The sequence below is a fragment of the Lottia gigantea genome (assembly GCF_000327385.1).
Source record: "Lottia gigantea unplaced genomic scaffold LOTGIsca_134, whole genome shotgun sequence".
Taxonomy (NCBI): Eukaryota; Metazoa; Mollusca; class Gastropoda; family Lottiidae; genus Lottia; species Lottia gigantea.
The window spans coordinates 468,736-490,261 of record NW_008707502.1 but is presented as its reverse complement, the minus strand read 5'-3'; the positions used below and the strand labels follow the sequence as shown (position 1 = coordinate 490,261).

The 21,526-nt window shown below is 30.2% G+C and overlaps 1 protein-coding gene across 1 annotated transcript in view; it reads right to left on the bottom strand.

Moving 5' to 3' along the window:
- Positions 1-16,578, bottom strand: part of LOTGIDRAFT_238194 (hypothetical protein) — a gene marked incomplete at its 5' end in the record, with an annotated part of 29,282 nt that extends 12,704 nt beyond the window's left edge. The window contains 3 exons of the mRNA XM_009049366.1: positions 12,648-12,775; positions 13,130-13,357; positions 16,515-16,578. Of these exons, the coding sequence (XP_009047614.1) occupies positions 12,648-12,775; positions 13,130-13,357; positions 16,515-16,578 (420 nt within the window). The remainder of the gene's footprint in view (positions 1-12,647; positions 12,776-13,129; positions 13,358-16,514) is intronic.
- Between the last annotated feature and the right edge of the window lie 4,948 nt (positions 16,579-21,526).

Here is a 21,526-nt window from a genome sequence, read left to right as displayed (position 1 = left end):
AGTAGAAGGGATATTGACACAAAAGAGCTACTTTAGGCTACCTGTAACACTTTTCAACAAGTGGTTGCCTAGCACGATACGCCCACTACCCTGATAAATTTTCAGTATTATCAATGACAGTTGCCAATCGGTGTCAAATCGTACCAAAAATTGAAAAATTTGAAGTAGAACAAGATGTCATCAATATAATGACACAAAATTTCATTAATATCAGATAAAAACTGTAACCTCTATTGTCAATTGTGGACAGACAGGCGGATGAATAGACAGGGGCGATGACAATGTACAACCACATATAAGAAATAAAACCTCAAAAAACTAATTACATTGTTATCAACTCTTAAAGGGCTAAACCGAAATCAGATTTCCTTCAATTGGATTATTGCACAAGCTAAGAGGTGACTTATCATCTGAAGAAGTGTACAGTTTGAGGAACAGCAGGGTTGAGAATTTACTTAATTTTCATGCTTTATGCATGGGTGCAACCAAATGAAAACGGTGACCTTGACATCTATAAGCTAGTGCTGTATGTATTTTCAGAAGGCTCCAGATAAACAATAGTATAAACTCTAGACCAATAGAAAATATTTCATGTGGCCACCATTTGACAATCAAATGAAGAGGTGAGCCATATTGAAGATAGGAAATATGAAATAGACACTTTATTTATATAATATTAATAAGAAGTTAACATATGGTATGTGATGGTAGAGGTTATTGAATGAACATCTGAAGAATTCTAGATCAACATTCTATTTATCAGCTTACTTTAATAGCCATAATTTCAATACTTTTATCATATCATTTAACCACTGGTTATTTTTTAACTCCAGTATAGGTATATAAAGAATAATTTCAAGTTCATCCTCAAATGAGACACTTGATACAGTGTTCTTTCCCAGCTTCAGATTTTTCAACCTGTTTTCCCTTGTCAGTAATGGAGGGGAAGAGGGGGAGGCGAGAATATTCTCTCAACAGTTGGGAATCAAAAAAGAGTTTGTTAATGGCGCTGTCCTGGCAAAAGTTCCTTCATTGTTGCCCATCTTCATTAGACTAATCAATTGAAATCAAGTAGAGCATAAAAAAATTGAGTTCATTTCTTTTGACTATTACAGATAAAGCCCTCTTTGCTGAAAATATGTGTATTATGTAGATGTTTTTATTTATATTAATGGATATTACATAGAAAAGTCACAGAGGAAAATATGTAATAAACTATGACTAACAAACATAAAGCCTGTTTGACTGCCAATAACTTAAATGAGAAAAATTAAAAAAATTCTATACAGTAAAATGTCAGCAATAAGAAGAAATTTGTTAATAAAGTAAAATAGGTCAGTGTGTCATTCTATTTCTATCACAATATTTAATCTCACTGAACCTTTTTATCACTTTTATATATATCATACTCAGTTTTAACACATTAGTCTTCTATAAACTATTTTTATTTTAACCGCTACAGAATAGAATATTTTATAAAAGACATACCCTGATTCGTAGCATCTACAGATACTATAGGTCAGAATCCAGGGTTGCTGATTATGAAGTTGCTGCAGATACGAATTCAGAAAGATGTGAATCCCAGCTAATAAAATCTTTTATCCTTAATATGTATTTTAAAACTTTCATTCTAGGTATATTTCAAATCTATCTTATGATCCTTAGAATTTTGGACATAGTACAAGAAAAAGGAATATTTTCTTACAATTGAGAAAAAGAAATATTTCTAGAGTGTAAACAAAAAAATTCAGAAAAAGGGTAAAGGAATAGATATGTTTATACAGTGTTATAATCAATTCTAGGTTAATTCAAATTCACAAGAAGAAACATAAAGGTTTTCTTCAACCTTCTTAAGATAGTCAATAGTCAAAAGTGCTGGGTCAATATCAATCAATTAATATTATATAACAATATTCCTAGTAATTTATTGTTAATAGTTTACTACTAATACATTTACCTTCACAAACTTTCCATTCAATCTGCATTTAAATGATATGCATAAGTATTTGTCTGAATGGCTGGTATTGTCAAGTATAAATACATGACCTAAGGATATAATATGTAATATATTATTGCAAGTAAGAAAGTCATATCCCGATGTATCAATATACTTATACATTGTGCCATCAAAACAGGCTCTCTCATAATTAATTAATAGATCAATAACAAAAACAAGCCCAAAATTGGCTATTGATTAACAGTTTCAATTTTCATATTTTTCATAATTGTACTTGATGACCATTAGCAATCAAACTTCTAAATGTCAACTTAAGTTTTAAATTTTAAACTATTAATACATCCACAACCCTTAAAATTCTTTCCACCTTAACAACACACTAATTTGTACACTATGTTAACCTGATTTCTTCCCTTTGAATGTTTGATCAATGATTGGCAAGGAAGACTATCAAAGCATAAAATTAAAAAGGGTGTACAGTTTCCTTCAGGCAAGAAAAAATGCATTGACAATGAGAATGAAATATGATATGTATTACTCATTGGGTATGAGCAAAACATTAATACCAAATCAAACCTAGTGTCACTTCACACACTCGGATAACACTTAGAAATATAGTAACAAATCAATTTTAACCTTCCATTCATTGATATTTCAGCAGTAATAATATCATTCTTTTCAAGGCCATCAAATAGATTGAATGTAAATGGGTATTTTTATTTTTTACAACTGAGGTAATAAATATCGTCAAGATATCAGAAACTGCCTATACCTCTTCTGCACCTAGTTCAATAGTGCTGGGTCAATGTCGTATACATATATTCATCAATACATAAAACAGGACTTAAATCATGTTGTTACTCAGAGTTTCACGCTATGCTGAGCACTATTTTAACAGTGAAAATATTTTATCATTGTATTCAGTGATCTATCTATATTAATCGTCTAACTTCAATAATTTTATTTCAAATTTTTCTATTCACCATATATTGTGCCAGCACTAGTTCAAACCATCCATTTCTATTTCACAGTCCAAAACCCAATGTATAGTAGGCCTATAATTGCTTTGCTATATATTTGAAGTAAGGAATGACTATTTTCAACTAATCAGACAGTTCTCTTTGACTTTTGTCCAATTAAGAAAGTCTATTGGGTGTTACTCATTGTATTTTTCTTTCTTAATTAACAACCTTACAAAGGAAGAGGATTGAAAAATTTGTGAAAATTGTGATTGGTTTAGAATTAAATTGCTGTAGCTTTAATTACAGTGATGGCATCATTACTGAACTCATACTAACTTCCACAAAATTATAGATCACAGTAAGGTAGTGTCTGGGTTAACATGTATTTAATTCTGATTTTGGCAACAAAAATGTTCACATCAAGTGAGTTTCACGAAAAAATGCTTATTTTCTGATTTCGTAGATAGCTTTAATCAAATATTCAAACTAATTTCACTTTGCTCACCAGCTATTGACATTTAAATTATTTATTTAGAAAAATTAATGCCTATGAAAATTTCAGTACATATGAGTGGAGAGTTTTTAATTTGGGAACAGATTTGTATGGAATTATAAAAACAAGTTATTTTTAACCTCACTATTGACATAAGATTTCTAATGTAAAACATATTTTCTACAAGTAGTTATAATGTAATATTGACAACTGTTTTAGTGTTGAGAATGTAACAATTTACTTGTTTTTTCTCCAGATGGCAATAATATGTCAAGAAAATTCAAATTAGTGGAGTTCTTACTATCAACCAAATTCATATCCCTCAGTCCCTGAACTTAAATTTGGACTCAGCTATGACTGTGACAGGTATTGCTAGAAAGGTCAGACATTCCACATTATCTGATGCCAGTCTGAAATTCAAACTTTGCATTCTACTGATGCAGCTAAATGCTTGACAAAGTAACATACAACATAGACATATGAAGAAAAAATCAAGAGCAATACCTCACTACCATTCAATCAGATTTAGATATTTGCATATAAAGTTGTATAAAAACTAGAAGGAAACAACAATCTTGTATGTAATACATTTTTCAAATATTCAAAATAAATTTATGAATAAATAAAAATTCAATTCAGTTTTATACAGTAGAAAAAGAATCCTATGTTCTTAACTGTACAGTCTGATGTAATCCAGTTCAGTGAATCAGAATAAAAACCTGAAACAACATATCTATACAGATAACTTATCAATACACTTCTTTTTATTTCAAATACACTTTACATTCAATACATTGAAAACTGAACCTATATCAAGTGATTTTTATCTGATAAACAATTTCTCATCAACTTGAAGTAGGTGGAGGCTGGAGATAAAAATAAAAGCCATAAATCAAATATTACAGGTTATCAACTATTTCAGGACAACAACAATAAGATTTATGCTATATATTCTGATTGTCAGCTTACAGGTATTGGTTAGGTTTTGTTAATCATGATAATAATCATCCCAATATAGACAAAAATTAACACTACATCTTACAGTTTCAGATATATTTTTAGATTATAAGTATTTTATTGTGGATAATTTGTCTATAGATTTCTCAAAATTTTGGAGGATGTCAGATTATATGAAATATATGTTTGTCTGTAATGCCTAGTATTGCAAAGTATCAATGTGCGTATTGTGATATATGATATATAAATGTATCTATGTATACAAGAACTGTTTTCAGCATCAAAATATATGACTCTTTTCTTGTCAGTTCTTGGTCACTCATTTACTTTCAGGATACATGCAGTTCACCCAAAAATTCTCTAAATTTTGAGCTTTTCCAGTTAATCAATCTGATCAGACCCAAGGACAAACCTTTATCTTTAAATCAAAAATTGCATAATGTTATCTTTATTTACTAGAAAAACATAAAGAAGACAAATAATGCAACGAAGAAAGAAATATTGATTTTTTTAATTCTCTCCAAAGCTTTCTTCAACTCAATCAATATCAGTCCCCAACTCTTTAATTTCAATTTTCATCATTACTTCAACTATGTCATACTATTGACTCTTCTTCAATTACTTAGTTTTAAGATTTAGGTAAAGTCAAAGAATTAAACTGCTTAATTATAACATTTCTCATTTAATACCGTTGACATGTTTTTCATTCTTCAAATTTTCCTTATCCTATGACTAATATATGTATTTAATTGTTATGAAAATCATCTTAACAGCCATGGAATCAAATTCCTGTAAACTTTCAGTCATAATAAAAATATGCTTGAAAAGTGACAATATAGTGTTAGACTTAAACCTCCATGAGCATTTTTTTAGGCTAAAATGCTACTTTTTGATATCAATGCATTTTTATGTTTTGAATCCTCAAATAAACGAATTACACCAAACAATTAAAGAGTTATAGCATCAGTTATTGTCCAGCGACTAAGCAAGCTTATACTGCCAGTGTATGCCATCATTGCCACCAACTTGTCATTCTGACAAACAATCTTTTATTCCTTATTTCCAGGCTTCAATAACACCAAATATGCTTCTCCAATCAACCTTACTATCAGATGTAGCTAATGATATTTATGTGGTTTATATGCCAAGACAAAATTCTCTCCTATAAATCTTCTTGATGCCAGTAAATTTGTCATTGATTATTAGGTTTTCAAGTTAAATACCACTGTACAGTACTAGTTCTTCTGGTTTGAATCAATAATTGTTGTATCACATACTCTTACTGTTAACCACATACAAATCATTATTCTTTTATCATACATATGGTAGGAGACCTTTAACACATAGGTTGAACATTGGAAAACAATGTGTGTTCTTCTTCAAAAGAACAAGTCTCTCGCCACACACAGAGTGAGTGCCTTCATCTGTCACGTCTGACAACCAGTAATATCTTTCTCTATCACTGAAGAGTTCCATGACAGACTACAACAGATGTGAAATCGAGTTGCGCCAAAATTAGACGGCAAGACCTCTTTGTACCTAATAACAATCAACAAATGTTTCAAACTGAATGCATTTATGGGTTCATATACAGTATAGATTGAAGAATGACAACAATTTCAATGCATATTTACATCTAGGTAATTTAATTATGAAAAATGTGTTCATGAAACAGCATTGCTATATTTGCAATTAATCGATAACTTTTTCTACCAGAGCATAATTATGTAATTTCACCATAAAAATTTCATATTATTAATACATATACAGTCGAGTAACCTAATTTCGTGGAAACCTTTTATTCGTGGATTTCCGGAAAGGATTAATAATTTACATGAGCGACCTTGCGCGACCTCCGCATTAGCTTGTTTTGATAAACATGGGTTTTTTCTACAATATCAGCTAGTAGAATGAATCCAGTAGTTTCAAGCAAGGTAAAATGTATTAATGTATATTTTGACAAATACAAAATGGCGGATTTCACTTATTACCAAACGTCACCATTTTTTATCGGCCGAATTTCCTTATAATCCCAAGCGGTAATCGGAATTCCAAGTGTCGTCTGCTAGAATGTAGTCCAACGAATGAAGTCACATGATCAACTAGTGGATTCCGAGTGTCAGCAGAAAATTTCTATGGAACACAAAGTGGACCATATTCTTATGTTGTTTCAGTGACTTTTAGCAATAAATCACGCTACGTATCATATTTTGTCAGTCTCGATTTTCTTTTTTAAATCGTGGTTCTTTGAAGGAATTGTCACTAGTTATAATGAATTGATATTAAAGATAAATACTAAGAGAAGTTAATTATACCACACGGTATCCATACAACGTGTTTTTCTAGACTTATTTATAGATCAAACATTGTACACAAAAATAGGTGAGGCATTCTGCCGCCATTGCCGAGTTGGTTGGGTCAAAGTGAAGGATTCATAAAGAAAATCGAAATAAACCAATTTTAATTATTTGGTAGAATATCTGAGGAAACCTCTAAGACATAATTTCTTTTTCTCCTTCTTCTTAACTTTGACGAAGGTGTTGAATCCTTATATCCACGAAAATAGGTTACACCACTGTACTGTAACAATTATAGCTGTTTGAAGTGTATACAGAAGAGAGAATGACTTCTATGAACTAAAACAATTTAAACATGTACTTTGTCAGTTTTAAAAAGAAATATTGTATACAAATTCTGTATTCAAACATCTATCAAGGAACTAATTCAAACCACAAAATCTTCTCATCTTTCAAGTGCTGTTAACTTATATTATATAAATAAACACCATTCCACACCCAGTCATTAAAAAACTGTCTTAAGATGATATCAAGTTTACATAAAAATGTTTAAACAAACCTACTGTGTTGAACAGAATACAGGCCAAATGAACTAAAGGACAGGTTATGACTTATTTTTTCAAAGTTAGTTCAGAGTGATTGTAACAATAATACATAATTGAAATTGAAAAAGCACAGGCTGGGGTGAAAATTCAGAATCGAGAACACCATCTAAGTAAAGGTGATGACTTTATCCCTTTTTTAAACTTTTATTTGAAAATAATCTTGAAATTCCCCAAAAAGTTACTGGTTTCAAGTAGATTATCCTGCTAACTGCAGAAAATATTCTTCATTTATTATGACTGGCTCTTCTAAATTTTTACTACTCTGTACTTTAACACAAAGGTCAATATCATTCATTTTATACATGAATCACAAAACATTGAAGCAGGGTAAATATTGCAAAACATCCAATTAATAATAACCATTTCATGGCCTTATGCCATATTTATTTTTAACAACATCGAAATCAGGCTACTACATCTGGTAATAAACTTGTACTTCCGATGCTGCCATTCCACGGATATATCTCCACAGGATGTCATACTACTATAAATAATACAGGATTTCCACACCAAGTCTTTTTTCAAATATTTGATTATATTCTTATTGTATAACAGTACTTGACATGACCTGACTTCCAACTTTAAATATATATTATACATATACATATTTTTATATATACTTCAGTCTATCTGACCGGAGATTTTAACATATTGACAATGATCAAATTTGTTTAAATTTTGTCCATTATAAGAGAGCAAAACATTGCAAGTCTACAATATAACTGCACGTGTAACCAGTCAAATTTATAGTTTTCCAAAGAAAAAACATTGAATTTTGTATAATAATAAAACTTTATTTCAGTTAACTAAAGACTAAATATATAATGAAGTAAAAAAGATAGCGTGCCAAGTAAACGTACGCCCACTACCAGCTGTCAGAAATGATAACAAAGGCTTTAGTGGCTTTATAATGAATTTTCAACTAAAGATAGTGGACCACAACCATATACGCCCACTGCGGCATGCGGATGGTAAATATTCAAGATTTTGGAGCAAGGGCAATAACTCTGCTTATAACGGTCGAAAATAGCTCAAATTCGAACTTGATCTTTGTTTTATGAATATGTCTACACATACCGAATTTCATTTGATTCCATCAAAAAATCTAGTTTTAGAGCGTTTACAAGCAAATGTTTACGGACGGACCAACGGGGGTGCCGACAATATACGTCCACATCGAGAGATGCATAAAAATACTTAGAAGTCTACGCTACAGTTCATCAAATTATCATCAAATTAAAACAGGAACAAGGACTCATCAACGTACACAACGGCAATAACTCCGAAACTGTTCATCTAATTATTATTAATTTCAAACTTGACAGAGATCTCATCAATATATACATGCATACCAAGTTTCATCAAGATCAGATAAAAACTGTTGCCTCTATCACGCCAAATTTGACGCATTTTTACTAAGTCAAAGGCAATAACTCTGAAATCCTTTATTCGATTGTTACCAATTTTGAATTTGATCAAGATCTCATCATTATACATACATGTATATCACGTTTCATTAAGGTCAGTTAAAAACAATAATCTCTATGGTGTCCACAAGAAATGCGGATGGACGGACAGGGGCGAAGACAATATACGACAACATTATAATATGGGCGTATAAAAAAGTGACAGAATATATTAACCAAGATATAAATTTAGAGCCTGAATTATAATATAGTTTTATGATTCAATGATATCCTATAACATATTAATGACTTGATGTTCTACTTTTTTTATATAAAGTTATTCTCATTAAGGTTTTATCTCATTAAAAAAAAAATATTTATTACTAGTATGACACATTTCTTTTCATTGTGTAAACAAAAAATATAAAACTAAAAAATAGCTGTTACAATTCAGAATTAATTACCTAAATAACATTACAAAACAAAGGTCTTTTTAAGGTTTACAAGTCAATTATAACATATTCTAAACTTATGCAATATCTCATAAATAGACAGAAGAATGCCAACAAGCAATCAAAATTAACAATGACAATATCAAGTCTTGACAAATGCGAAAATTCAACAACTGATCAAGAGAAAAAGTTTCAACAAAAATTTCCAGAAAATGTCAACAACATTATAAAACTTACAAAAAAACTCTCTGACAAAAGTTCATTGGAATACAAATATTCTGTATTTCTTTAATTTACATTGTTTACTTTGTACTTGCTTACTTCAAAAATAGTACTTTATTAAGCTTATTTATGGTAAACAATAAGACCGGAAAAAAAATATTATGACCTCTTTGAATTAACTGACATCATCAAAATATAACATTTTTTTTGGATACAAAAACAATGTATATTGAACAAGCTTTTTTCGTCTCCTTTTGTCATTGTAATATTTTCCTGATGTAATGAACACAAAGAAGATATAAATAAATCAATAAAAAAAGATAAAAATCTTTTACAGTGATTTTCAGTGTCCAATCACAGGAAATTCTGCTCTAGTGCATACAGAGTGGCTGTTAGCTATTATTATATAGCTCTAGAAAAAAGATCTTATTATAAACTAATGAATAATAAGAAAAGTTCAAGGCCACAAGTGTTTCTAGTACAAAAACAGACAATGTGATGAGCTGACGGTAGAATATAGGTGTATAGATACAGTAGTTTTAACATTCAACTTGAGAAAGAATTTATATTAATATACTACAAGTAGAGAAAGAATTTTAATATATCTTCAAGAGGTTATCTGATTAGATAACAAGTTTTTAACTCTACTTCACAATCTATCTAGGTCAGATAAAAATGGCCGCCTCCACTTTGTCAACAGTAGAGTTATTAGGCAAAAATCAATAGAAACAGCCACAAGCATTAATGGCTGAATGAAGGAAAAGATTATTTCTGCCATCACGCCAGTAGCTTGCCACATGAAATGATTGAAACAGCAGCAAATCCTCCTGGTTTTCACATTTTTTTAACGGAAAACTGAGTAAAAGCAGTTCTCTCGGAACATTAAATATTAATAGGCTACAATTCTTTAAAATGGTTTTTTGTATTTCTGATGAAATGAAGTTGACAAGTTGTTTCAAGAGCTGTCAAGACAGAACTATATAATATTCCTCAATTTTAGTGTCAAAACATCTTTTTTATTCAATAATTTCAACATAGCGACTTTAAAAGCCTTAAATCATATTCTAATTGTCCTTTATCAATCAAACTATTCATGCAAGAGGTCAAAAAAAAAATTTTTGTTGTTCTTAAACCATAGAGACTAAAAGTAGGCCTCACACTGTGCGATTTCCGTACGATGTCGTGCAAAAACTCACTCTAAGACACAATGTCATGTAGTATGACACAAAAACGCACCCGATCATGGACGCACAGGTTATCTTGTCGTGAGTAGAACTTTAAACCAAAAATATAACCCAATTGTGGTATCACGCATTGGCTGCAACTCTGAATTCAAATTGTCTGTTCTCTGTTTCTTGTAGTACAAGGAAGGGGGTGTGCTTATTTTACCCCTCGTAGGAAATATGGAAAAAATGAATTAATTCCAAGTCATTATTTAGGCTAACTGTATTGAGGAAGGGGATGTATGACCATAGGTTAGTACTCGGCAGAAGTGGGGAAATTCTGTCCAACAATTCCTGGAATACGACAAGGTTCACATGTGAGACATGTCCAGGGAGGTCTTCATTCTTCATTCACAACAATGCCAATCATTTGTGGATCTGTGAAATCATTATTATTTTTGGGGTTCAATTCTCATAGATTTTGTGGGTCAAACTATCTACAAATTCACAGCTACACTAGATACATTGTAGAACAGTCCTTGTTTTGAATTGTATGAATGAAAATAGATTTAAAATGGTTTTTGACAAAATGCGAAAAAAAAATTGTCAAAAAGTAATTTTCTTAACATTCGATGTTCACAAAAAAAAATATAATTTCATTGTAAGTATTATGGAACTTTTTCGAAAAAAATTAATTTCTTTCATAAACAAAATGTTTCAATGGTTTGTTTCAAGACATCGGTGTAAAAATTGTCTGTTAATGCTATCAACCTTACCCAAAGGATTGGCTGATAAAATGACTATACTTGTGTGATAAATACATTTATTAGTTAAAAATTCATTTCAGATTGTCAATGTTTCCCCTTTTCAAATTCTGAGGAGTCTGACAAGATTGATATTTTCTAAAACATTAAGTGAAACTTAAACAGAAGCTATTAGCAATGCATAACTAATTTGGTAACTATATACCACTACTATTCAAAAACCATTATAAATACCACTAATGGTACACTTCTCACTGGGCGGTATGAGAAACATTTGCTAAATCGGTTAATTTGAATTAAAGTGCAGAAGTTTGGTAATGACTGTAGGTCTGTTAAACAGATCAAGCTAAAATCACTTAGAAAATACATGCAGGTGGCACTATCAATCTCAAATTTAAAAATAGTTGTTAGGAAATCAAATTAGTTCAACATAATTTGGGTGCATACTCAATGTTTTAAAAACTTGATATATTTGTCTGAAACTGTTAGTTAGAATTTGTGATATTGAGTTTTAAAATGGAAACAATGGTTAATATGATAACATTTTCCACAATATAAATAAATGCCATCAGAATTGGCTGAAATCCAAATTTGAAATAAATGTGGCAATCCATCTTGACTAGTCTAGTGTGTATGACAATGAATATGATGAACAATACACTGGAACTATTAGATCATATCAATGATTTCATTCATATTTTCTAAATAATTTTACTAATAATGAGAACATATAATTACTGAACCATGTGCAAGCTGAGAAATAATTGCCGACATTAAAAAATAACCATTATTCTTTTCAATAGCCATTTTTTTATCGATATTTTGTCACATGTGGCATCAAAATTAAATGTCTTTTTCACCATTCTATTTATGCCAGAGTAAAGGAAACTGAATACTTTCTATACAATATTATAAGTTTAAGAGTAAAAGATTTCTATGATTACTATCAATTCACTGGGTGATCTAATTTGACAATAGACATTATTTTGTCCAAACCGTACCAGTACTATAAGTTATGGCCTACTAGCCCAGAAACTTTAAATTACTGTATCACTATAACCACAAATTAGGAATTTCATGTTTTCAATGATATATTATTCTCTTTGTCATATTAAAGATGGACCCTTGATTGAAGTTAAAAAAAAGTTATTTTTGTGATGTGAACATAATATACAGACCACCTTGCCTTGACTCACATTGGATAACATCAAAATTGGTGAAAATTAAAATAAAATGCTTCTCAAATATTGATATATTTACCAATAGTAATAAAGTCATTATTATACTAAGGGATGAACCTCTCCTTCACAGGATGCATAGGTATATATTGTTTCTAATCTTATTTCAGGAAGGATAAGAAAAGACTTACCACAAATAGATGTTTGATATTGACTGACTGACCAATTCTTGATAATTCTACTCTCCATTTCACAGGTTTATCCGAATTTAACACAAATACAAGTGGTCTTCCATAATCAACATAATATACATCCAAATCTACAGAAATAAAATACATTTCAATTTTGGATGTTCATCATGCTTTTTTCATCCTCAACTACAATTCCAATTCTTGGAATATGTAAATTCTATATTGAAAACTTGTATAATACATGTGTATTTATGTATAGGTTGGAAAATACATGTAAATTAGAATTCAACGATTTTTATCTTTGATGAATACTTTGTCAGATTGTTATTCTAAAAATTTGAAAAGATGTTTACCTAGGTCATAAAAATCTTATGATATATGAAAATGAAGTTAAAGCATTTAGAGTGAAAACATTCCATTATGAACATTACATTATCATATTACTCTGCTTGATACTGAAATATCTAGATTAAAAGTCTTACCGTTATTTTGTGAATGTAATTGTTCAATACGAAGATTGACTTTCGTTCTTTTTCCATCCGTCAACTGGTCATCTTTGACCTTCAGATTGACCACATGTACAGCCTGTTTATTAGGTGTAGTATTATTAGTAGAACATCCTTTTCCTTTTATCAGTTTAGTTAGATCAGCACTAACATAGTCTGACTGATATGGCTTTACAATTTCACATTTTGGTTTCTTTTTAACATCTGAAAAAATAACAGAATAACAATAAATAACAAAGTATATTTAATGTTTAGTGATTCGAAATATTTTCAAAATAATTATTTTAAATATAAAATTGAAAATACGATAACAAAAAATGTGCATCGTTACATTAATGCTCAATACATCAATTGTTGAGTATCATAGAAATTTTAAAACAGAACCATAAACATGCTGTTTCTCAGAGTTTCACACTGTGCGATGTTCAGACCCAAGATTAAAAATATAACACTTTTAGGAGAAACAGGCTATACACGTTTTAAACAACACCATGAAAAGATCCTACTAAAATTTTAATGTCAGCAATGCTATCTAAACCACCTTACACAAATTTCACTTTGTTTTTACATCAATTTTGGTTGCATTTTTCACATTGCAAAATTGACCCTATCAAAAACGATGGCAGGTGGGAAATGGCACGTCCCAAATATTAATGCATAAATAGACCATTGAGAGAGGATATTCTCTTAAGAGTGGAATTGTTTACAATTGAACATTTAACCCAAATAAAGTAACCAATGTTGGGTAAATTGGAAGGGGTCCTACACTCTATTATCGATATATTTTAATATTGAAATTATGGGACTATCACCCTTTAAAACCTGCTTTGATACAAATTATATACAGCTCTTTAAAATCTTTTCTGATCAGACACAAATTTGTATCAGGAAGATAGTTGAATAGAAATCATGTGATTTGGCCTCATGACCTAAATAGACATTATATATCTGTTTACAAACTGTGTAACAAAAAATATGCCATGGTATTATATATTCTATTGAAGCAGGAAAACTTGATCACTAATAACTACATCTTTAATCATTGTGTTGGAAATTTTTTCCCAAAAGTGTACTTGACAAGATAGTTTTCTTTTTAACATCGATATGACCTTGACTAAGTAATAGAATCTCTTTCACATTAATAGCTTGTTTTTTACTGGTTTAGTTTGCCAGTCCTCATCATAGCTATATACTAGTCAGGTTAGAAAATGAATGGAATGCCTAGAGGAATGCAAGCCAAGCAATAAATCAAGGCCTCACCAATGAAAATATGTCAACCTTTACCAACCAACATTTAAGAATTATTCTTCATATTGACCATTATCCCATTAAAAATGAATACCCGTACCAGATATAATATAGACACTTGAATATATATTATTATTTTTCTGAGATTACTTAATAAAAGATGAGAACTGCATCTTTCAAAGTCAAATGCATTTTGAAAACTTTATTAGTGCCCTGCCATGCATTGTACGTATTAATACTAATCAATATATAAGCAACATCTTTCAATTGTTTTTTTGTTTGATACGTTTTTTTTTTAAATATTATAAATAGATTAATAAAATTTATTGAGAATTGAAATTTTGTGACGAATTCAAGTTTTTTTATGCTCAGAATTTCAAGAGAACAGTGTGGTGATTTTTGTATTTAAAAAATTTGGACAAAATTTTATTTAGTCTTCATCAGAATTATTCAAAACAATACAATGTGGGAATTCTCATTTTGATCTCACAGACATTTCGCAATTCATACAATCAGTGTGAGCATATAAGAATTTGCCATTTAAGCTTAAGTCTATTAATTTCAATCAATCAGTTACTGACCACTGTAACATTATTACTAGCCATTCAATACCTCTTTACAGAATTGTAGTTCTAAGCAAATATAAGTCACTAAATAAACAAGCAACTGAAATAAACAGATGACCAGGAAGTTGGACAGGTCCAGTTAAATAGCATCATGGGGTTGTTTTGGTCTAATCAAACTGACCATAACAAACAAAATGTGACCAGTAAACTACACTAACAATTGTATAGTTTTGTCTATTAATAGAATATTGTGTAAAATTGCTGAAGATTTAACAAAAACTAGTCTTAACATAATACAAAATCTTGATATTATATTCAATCACAAAACAGGGTGCAATTTAAATGAAATGATGTTCTAAAAAAGGAAATCTGAAGGATAATGAATGAATTTCTATACTCTCAATTACAATAACAGCCATCTATATCTATTCATTAATTAAAAAGTCAACTTTCTATTCTGTGTGATATGATCTTTATAAAATAAAATATTAACAGAAAAAGTTATTGATAAATCAAATTAAATATTAGTCACGAGGATGCTTTTATGTAAAAGTGATAAAACTGGTATATTCAAATATTAGTTTCAGTCTAAAAGCTGTTCACAATGTCAAAATATCACGAGTTTCATCTTATACCTTGACTTCATAACCCACATTTCTTTTATTTAGTTTGTAAATGAAGTGATTTAATTGCATTGCACAGAGTTGAATGCTGCAAATCAGACCCTTGACAGAAAGACTATAAACTATAAGACTGTATGTGATTGTCCCAAAGAAGCAAAAAAAGAAACCAACACAAAACTATAAATCCAGAAACCAAAAATAAAAGTCAAAAAATCTGATGAAATCAGTGAGGTAAAATTGAATTTATATGTAATATAGCTGTTCTAGATGACTCAAGATCAAAGAATGTACAGATTTATCTGGAGACAACAGAATCCAATTTGTTGCCTGTGAAAGCAGTGAAATGTGCTTAAGCTTAGTAAGCCATTCCACAACATTGACTTAATTGAAGATATGTGTAGAACCCTACAAGCAATAACGTAAAAATTCCACTTCAACCACAGTCAGCATAGAATTGAAAATTTCCAGGAAAACGGTATAACAAAAGATCTTAATAGAATTTTCCATTGCATATCATTTTGTCTTGGAATGTCTTGAGAGGAATACATAAATTTTGTACTGAAATCTTTTAAAAAATTATGTTTCGCAAATTTATTTTTTTGATTATTGGCATTCATATCATTAAACCCAAAGACTCTCTGTAATATATTTCAATAGCTACTTCAATTCATGCAAAACTGAGTGGCAAATGGAATTATGTAAACATTGTGGATAAACAGTACCGGTAGGCATATTCTGTTATTACCACAATGAGTACCGTACTATAATAATATTACATTAAAAACATTTGTTGTTATCATTGGTGATCACAATGAATAAATACCAAATACATATATATCTTACAAATAAGTCAGGCTTTAAAAATTAAAATCAAATTCTTTTATATTTGAAGCATACATATCTATAATAATATTATACATTTACCTTTACAATAGGTGACCACTACAATACTCCACAATAGGAAAAGGAAGCACCTTGATTTACACATGATTTTAATGTTCCATTTAGTTTTAATCGGGTTCTTTACTTAGATACAGACACCGAGTCATGAAGTCAAATAAATTCAATCTGAAAGACAAACATTTTAATTAAAATTTCATGAATGATTTTATCTTATAATATCTTCTCTCATGGTCCATTTCAATGGAAACAAAGATTTTGAAGTTATTTTAAAAGTTGTTAACAATTAGTGCTGTGCATAGAATTATATAAATCTATGGTGCTGTGTCATTCAAAATTAGTATCTATTAATCATTACAAAATTACAATGAGCAGTGGTCAAATATATAGGCCTCAGGAATGTTGGGCAATCAGCTATAAAGCGCTGGAATGGGTCAGTTTTAAGTTAGGTACCGGGTAGTCTCAATCTCAAACCAACAACTGGTCAAGTCTACTGTCTGTCCACATTGGCTTCAGAATCGCATTTTCCAAATTATACTTCAGTAAGTTGATGTATCAAATACAAAACCTTCTTAGTTTTAAAATGTATTCAGGTCATTGGAAATTACAGCTATAAATTCCATATAGGTTTGCAATTTAATATACACGGACAGTGCAATTTTCAATCAATTTTTATGTCATTTTTGGGGAAAAAACAATCTTTGGAAGGAAACTGTAAATAGTAAAGGCACCAACCAATGCATTTTTATTTACCTCAAGACATTTGATGATATTACAAGCTTTTGAAATGTTATCATCATGAAATAATTGTAAAAGTTTAGAAAAAAGTTAAAATCAATTTTCACAATCAAACTCAAGTGTTAGTGGTCAGGGGGTAAATCAAACTTATTCAACCTTGATTTAGAATGATAGGTCTGTCCAACTCTAAAATTCAGAGGTTGTCTATGATATAATAGACATGTTAACCTCTAATATCAACCACAAAACCCGTAACCTACTTCAGTGATGAACAACTCAACAAGCCAGTTTCTTCGTGCTCGCTAAGATCTAGGGGTCATGAAGAAAAATATGGCGCTGTTGACCGTAAAATGGACCGTTATGTTTTCTTTTTCCGTTATTTCTCTGTAAATAGTGATGCAAAAATTATGCCAACTGTACACATTTGATGCAACAATGATGGTTATCAAGATGGCACATATCTTTCCGAAGGAAAAACAACTGCAAATGTAATCAAGTGCAAAAAAAATCTCACTTCACCTCTTATAAATTCGCCTTTAGTCCAATGCCCCACTAAATTGTCTAAATCGTTGAGCGGTAAAAAAGATTTCACAACAAACACGTGCATTCACATCGATAATAATCACAACATTACACTTCAGAAAATATAATCCACTTAATCTACAATCTTAATCAATAATCTGTTAAATAATTCGAACTGTCAAATGAAAGAATAACAAGCGAACGTGTATTTGGTGTTGTTGCCTGTACACTGTTGTCATTTTACTTTAGATCTAATTAACCTCATTCCATATAAGGATTTGTGACGTCATAAAAACTGACTGCAGCGCCATCTAACGATAATATACAGAACAAGCACCTGTCATTCACTGTGGTGAAGTAGTACAACGACATACAACAATAACAATATTATAATCGAATTATTTCTGAATATGATTATGAATGTATAATACAATTAAATGTATGATGATAAAATGATAAAAATGTCCATGGATTTCACGAGTATAGGCCATGTTAATATATATAGGCCTAGCCTGATATCACCATTTAATTAGGCCAAAAAGAATTTCTAGCCCATGATATACTGTAGAAACGCAAACTTCATGCAGATATATGCCAACGACACTGGTTAAAGGTGTACATTGTAAATATACTCAGTGAATAAATGGAAACTTTTTGGAGGAAATAAATAAAATAAAGCACATAGGCTACTGCGTTTAATTTAGTCACTGTATTGTACATACAAATTCAATAAGCCTAAAGTATGATGAATACTTTAAATATGGAAATTTACCAATAAATATCGGGTTGTTTTTGTTTTATCTTCTCAAAAAATTAAAACTGATGAAATAATTAGAGCAAATTAAACCCTGGTTATTATATAGGTCTTAATATTATATTGCTGTTTACTTTACATGTTTGAGTTTTTTTCAATAATTTTTGTTATTTATTGTTCTGTTAAATATTGCTTTGTCATGTATGGCGTAATATTGCACTAAAGTTACAATTTTTATTATAGAGCACAAGTCTGGGAATTGAGAGAGAATAATCGATTATATCCAATAATAAATTAGGCAAATGAATTCAATGATGTACGCCACCAACATTCACAACCTCTAGCCCAACATCACCTCATATCAGTACGACAACATCGTACTACTACTAGTCCAACAACATCACCTACTACTATAGACCAAAAACATCACCTACTACTTGTCCGACAACATCACCAACTACCAGCCCAAAAACATCACCTACTACTACTCCTCCAACATCAGCTACTACCAGTCTGAGAGTATCACCTACCACCAGTCCGACAACATCTCCTACTATTAGACCAACAACATCACCTACTGCTAGTCTAACAACATCACCTACTTCTAGTCTAACAACATCCCCTATACTAGTCCAACAACATCCTCTATACTAGTCCAACAACATCTCCTTCCACCAATCTAACAACACCCCCTTGTACCAGTCCAAGAACATCCTCTACTTCTAGTCCGACAACAAACCTACTACCAGTCCTACAACACTTAATCATATCGACCCTCCCCGCAAAAAGAGCCCAAAATATATTACGCATGTTAAGTTTCGTCAATTTTAAAACTCTAGTCTCTATCATGTCCACAATCCAATTTATGGTTAAACTAAGGACGGGGATTTATATAGAGTTGCTGATCATAACAAACATTTGAGGATAACTTAAATTTGTCGATTATGGTTGGAGTTATTGAGAATAATCTATCTTTAAGTATCTGAGAATAATAATGCATCTTTCGAGTTGTTGACCACAATAAGTTACTAAGGATGATTCATCTGTATCTATGAATAGTAATGTATCTGTAGAGTTGTTGATCATAATAGTTGTTCTGGGGATAAGTTATACTTTAGAATCTGAGAATAATAATGTAACAGAAGAGTTGTTGATCATAATGAGTTGTTTTAGGGTAAGTTATACTTTAGAATCTGAGAATAATAATGTAACAGAAGAGTTGTTGATCATAATAAGTTGTTTTAGGGTAAGTTATACTTTAGAATCTAAGAATAATAATGTAACAGAAGAGTTGTTGATCATAATGAGTTGTTTTAGGATAAGTTATACTTTAGAATCTGAGAATAATAATGTAACAGAAGAATTGTTGATCATAATGAGTTGTTTTAGGGTAAGTTATACTTTAGAATCTAAGAATAATAATGTAACAGAAGAGTTGTTGATCATAATGAGTTGTTTTGGGATAAGTAATACTTTAGAATCTGAGAATAATAATGTAACAGAAGAATTGTTGATCATAATGAGTTGTTTTAGGGTAAGTTATACTTTAGAATCTAAGAATAATAATGTATCTGTAGAGTTGTGAATCATAATGAGTTGTTTTAGGGTAAGTTATACTTTAGAATCTAAGAATAATAATGTAACAGAAGAGTTGTTGATCATAATGAGTTGTTTTAGGATAAGTTATACTTTAGAATCTGAGAATAATAATGTAACAGAAGAATTGTTGATCATAATGAGTTGTTTTAGGGTAAGTTATACTTTAGAATCTAAGAATAATAATGTATCTGTAGAGTTGTGAATCATAATGAGTTGTTTTAGGGTAAGTTATACTTTAGAATCTGAGAATAATAATGTAACAGAAGAGTTGTTGATCATAATGAGTTGTTTAAGGGTAAGTTATACTTTAGAATCTGAGAATAATAATGTAACAGAAGAGTTGTTGATCATAATGAGTTGTTTTAGGATAAGTTATACTTTAGAATCTGAGAATAATAATGTATCTGTAGAGTGGTGAATCATAATGAGTTGTTTTAGGGTAAGTTATACTTTAGAATCTGAGAATAATAATGTAACAGAAGAGTTGTTGATCATAATGAGTTGTTTTAGGGTAAGTTATACTTTAGAATCTGAGAATAATAATGTATCTGTAGAGTTGTGAATCATAATGAGTTGTTTTAGGGTAAGTTATACTTTAGAATCTGAGAATAGTAATGTATCTGTAGAGTTGTGAATCATAATGAGTTGTTTTAGGATAAGTTATACTTTAGAATCTAAGAATAATAATGTAACAGAAGAGTTGTTGATCATAATGAGTTGTTTAAGGATAAGTTATACTTTAGAATCTGAGAATAATAATGTAACAGAAGAGTTGTTGATCATAATGAGTTGTTTAAGGATAAGTTATACTTTAGAATCTGAGAATAATAATGTAACAGAAGAGTTGTTGATCATAATGAGTTGTTTAAGGATAAGTTATACTTTAGAATCTGAGAATAGTAATGTATCTGTAGAGTTGTGAATCATAATGACTTGTTTTAGGGTAAGTTATACTTTAGAATTTGAGAATAATAATGTAACAGAAGAGTTGTGAATCATAATGAGTTGTTTAAGGATAAGTTATACTTTAGAATCTGAGAATAGTAATGTATCTGTAGAGTTGTGAATCATAATGACTTGTTTTAGGGTAAGTTATACTTTAGAATCTGAGAATAATAATGTAAGAGCAGAGTTGTTGATCATAATGTGTTCTTGGGAATATGTTATCAGAATCCGAGAGTTACTACTGAAAAGTTGTATTTAAGAATCCGAGAATAAAGCATGTTAGGCTACTTACGTGACCATATTTTTGTTCAAGTCTACAGACAGCACCATACCCATTTCAGATATTTAGATTTTTTCATTTTCATTATTTTTGAGGGAAAAATATACATAAGTTATACTACAAGTTGCTCACACTATTTAACGGGACAAGTCTCAGTCTATTCTTTTGATGAATATTTTACATCAAAGAAAGAAAATA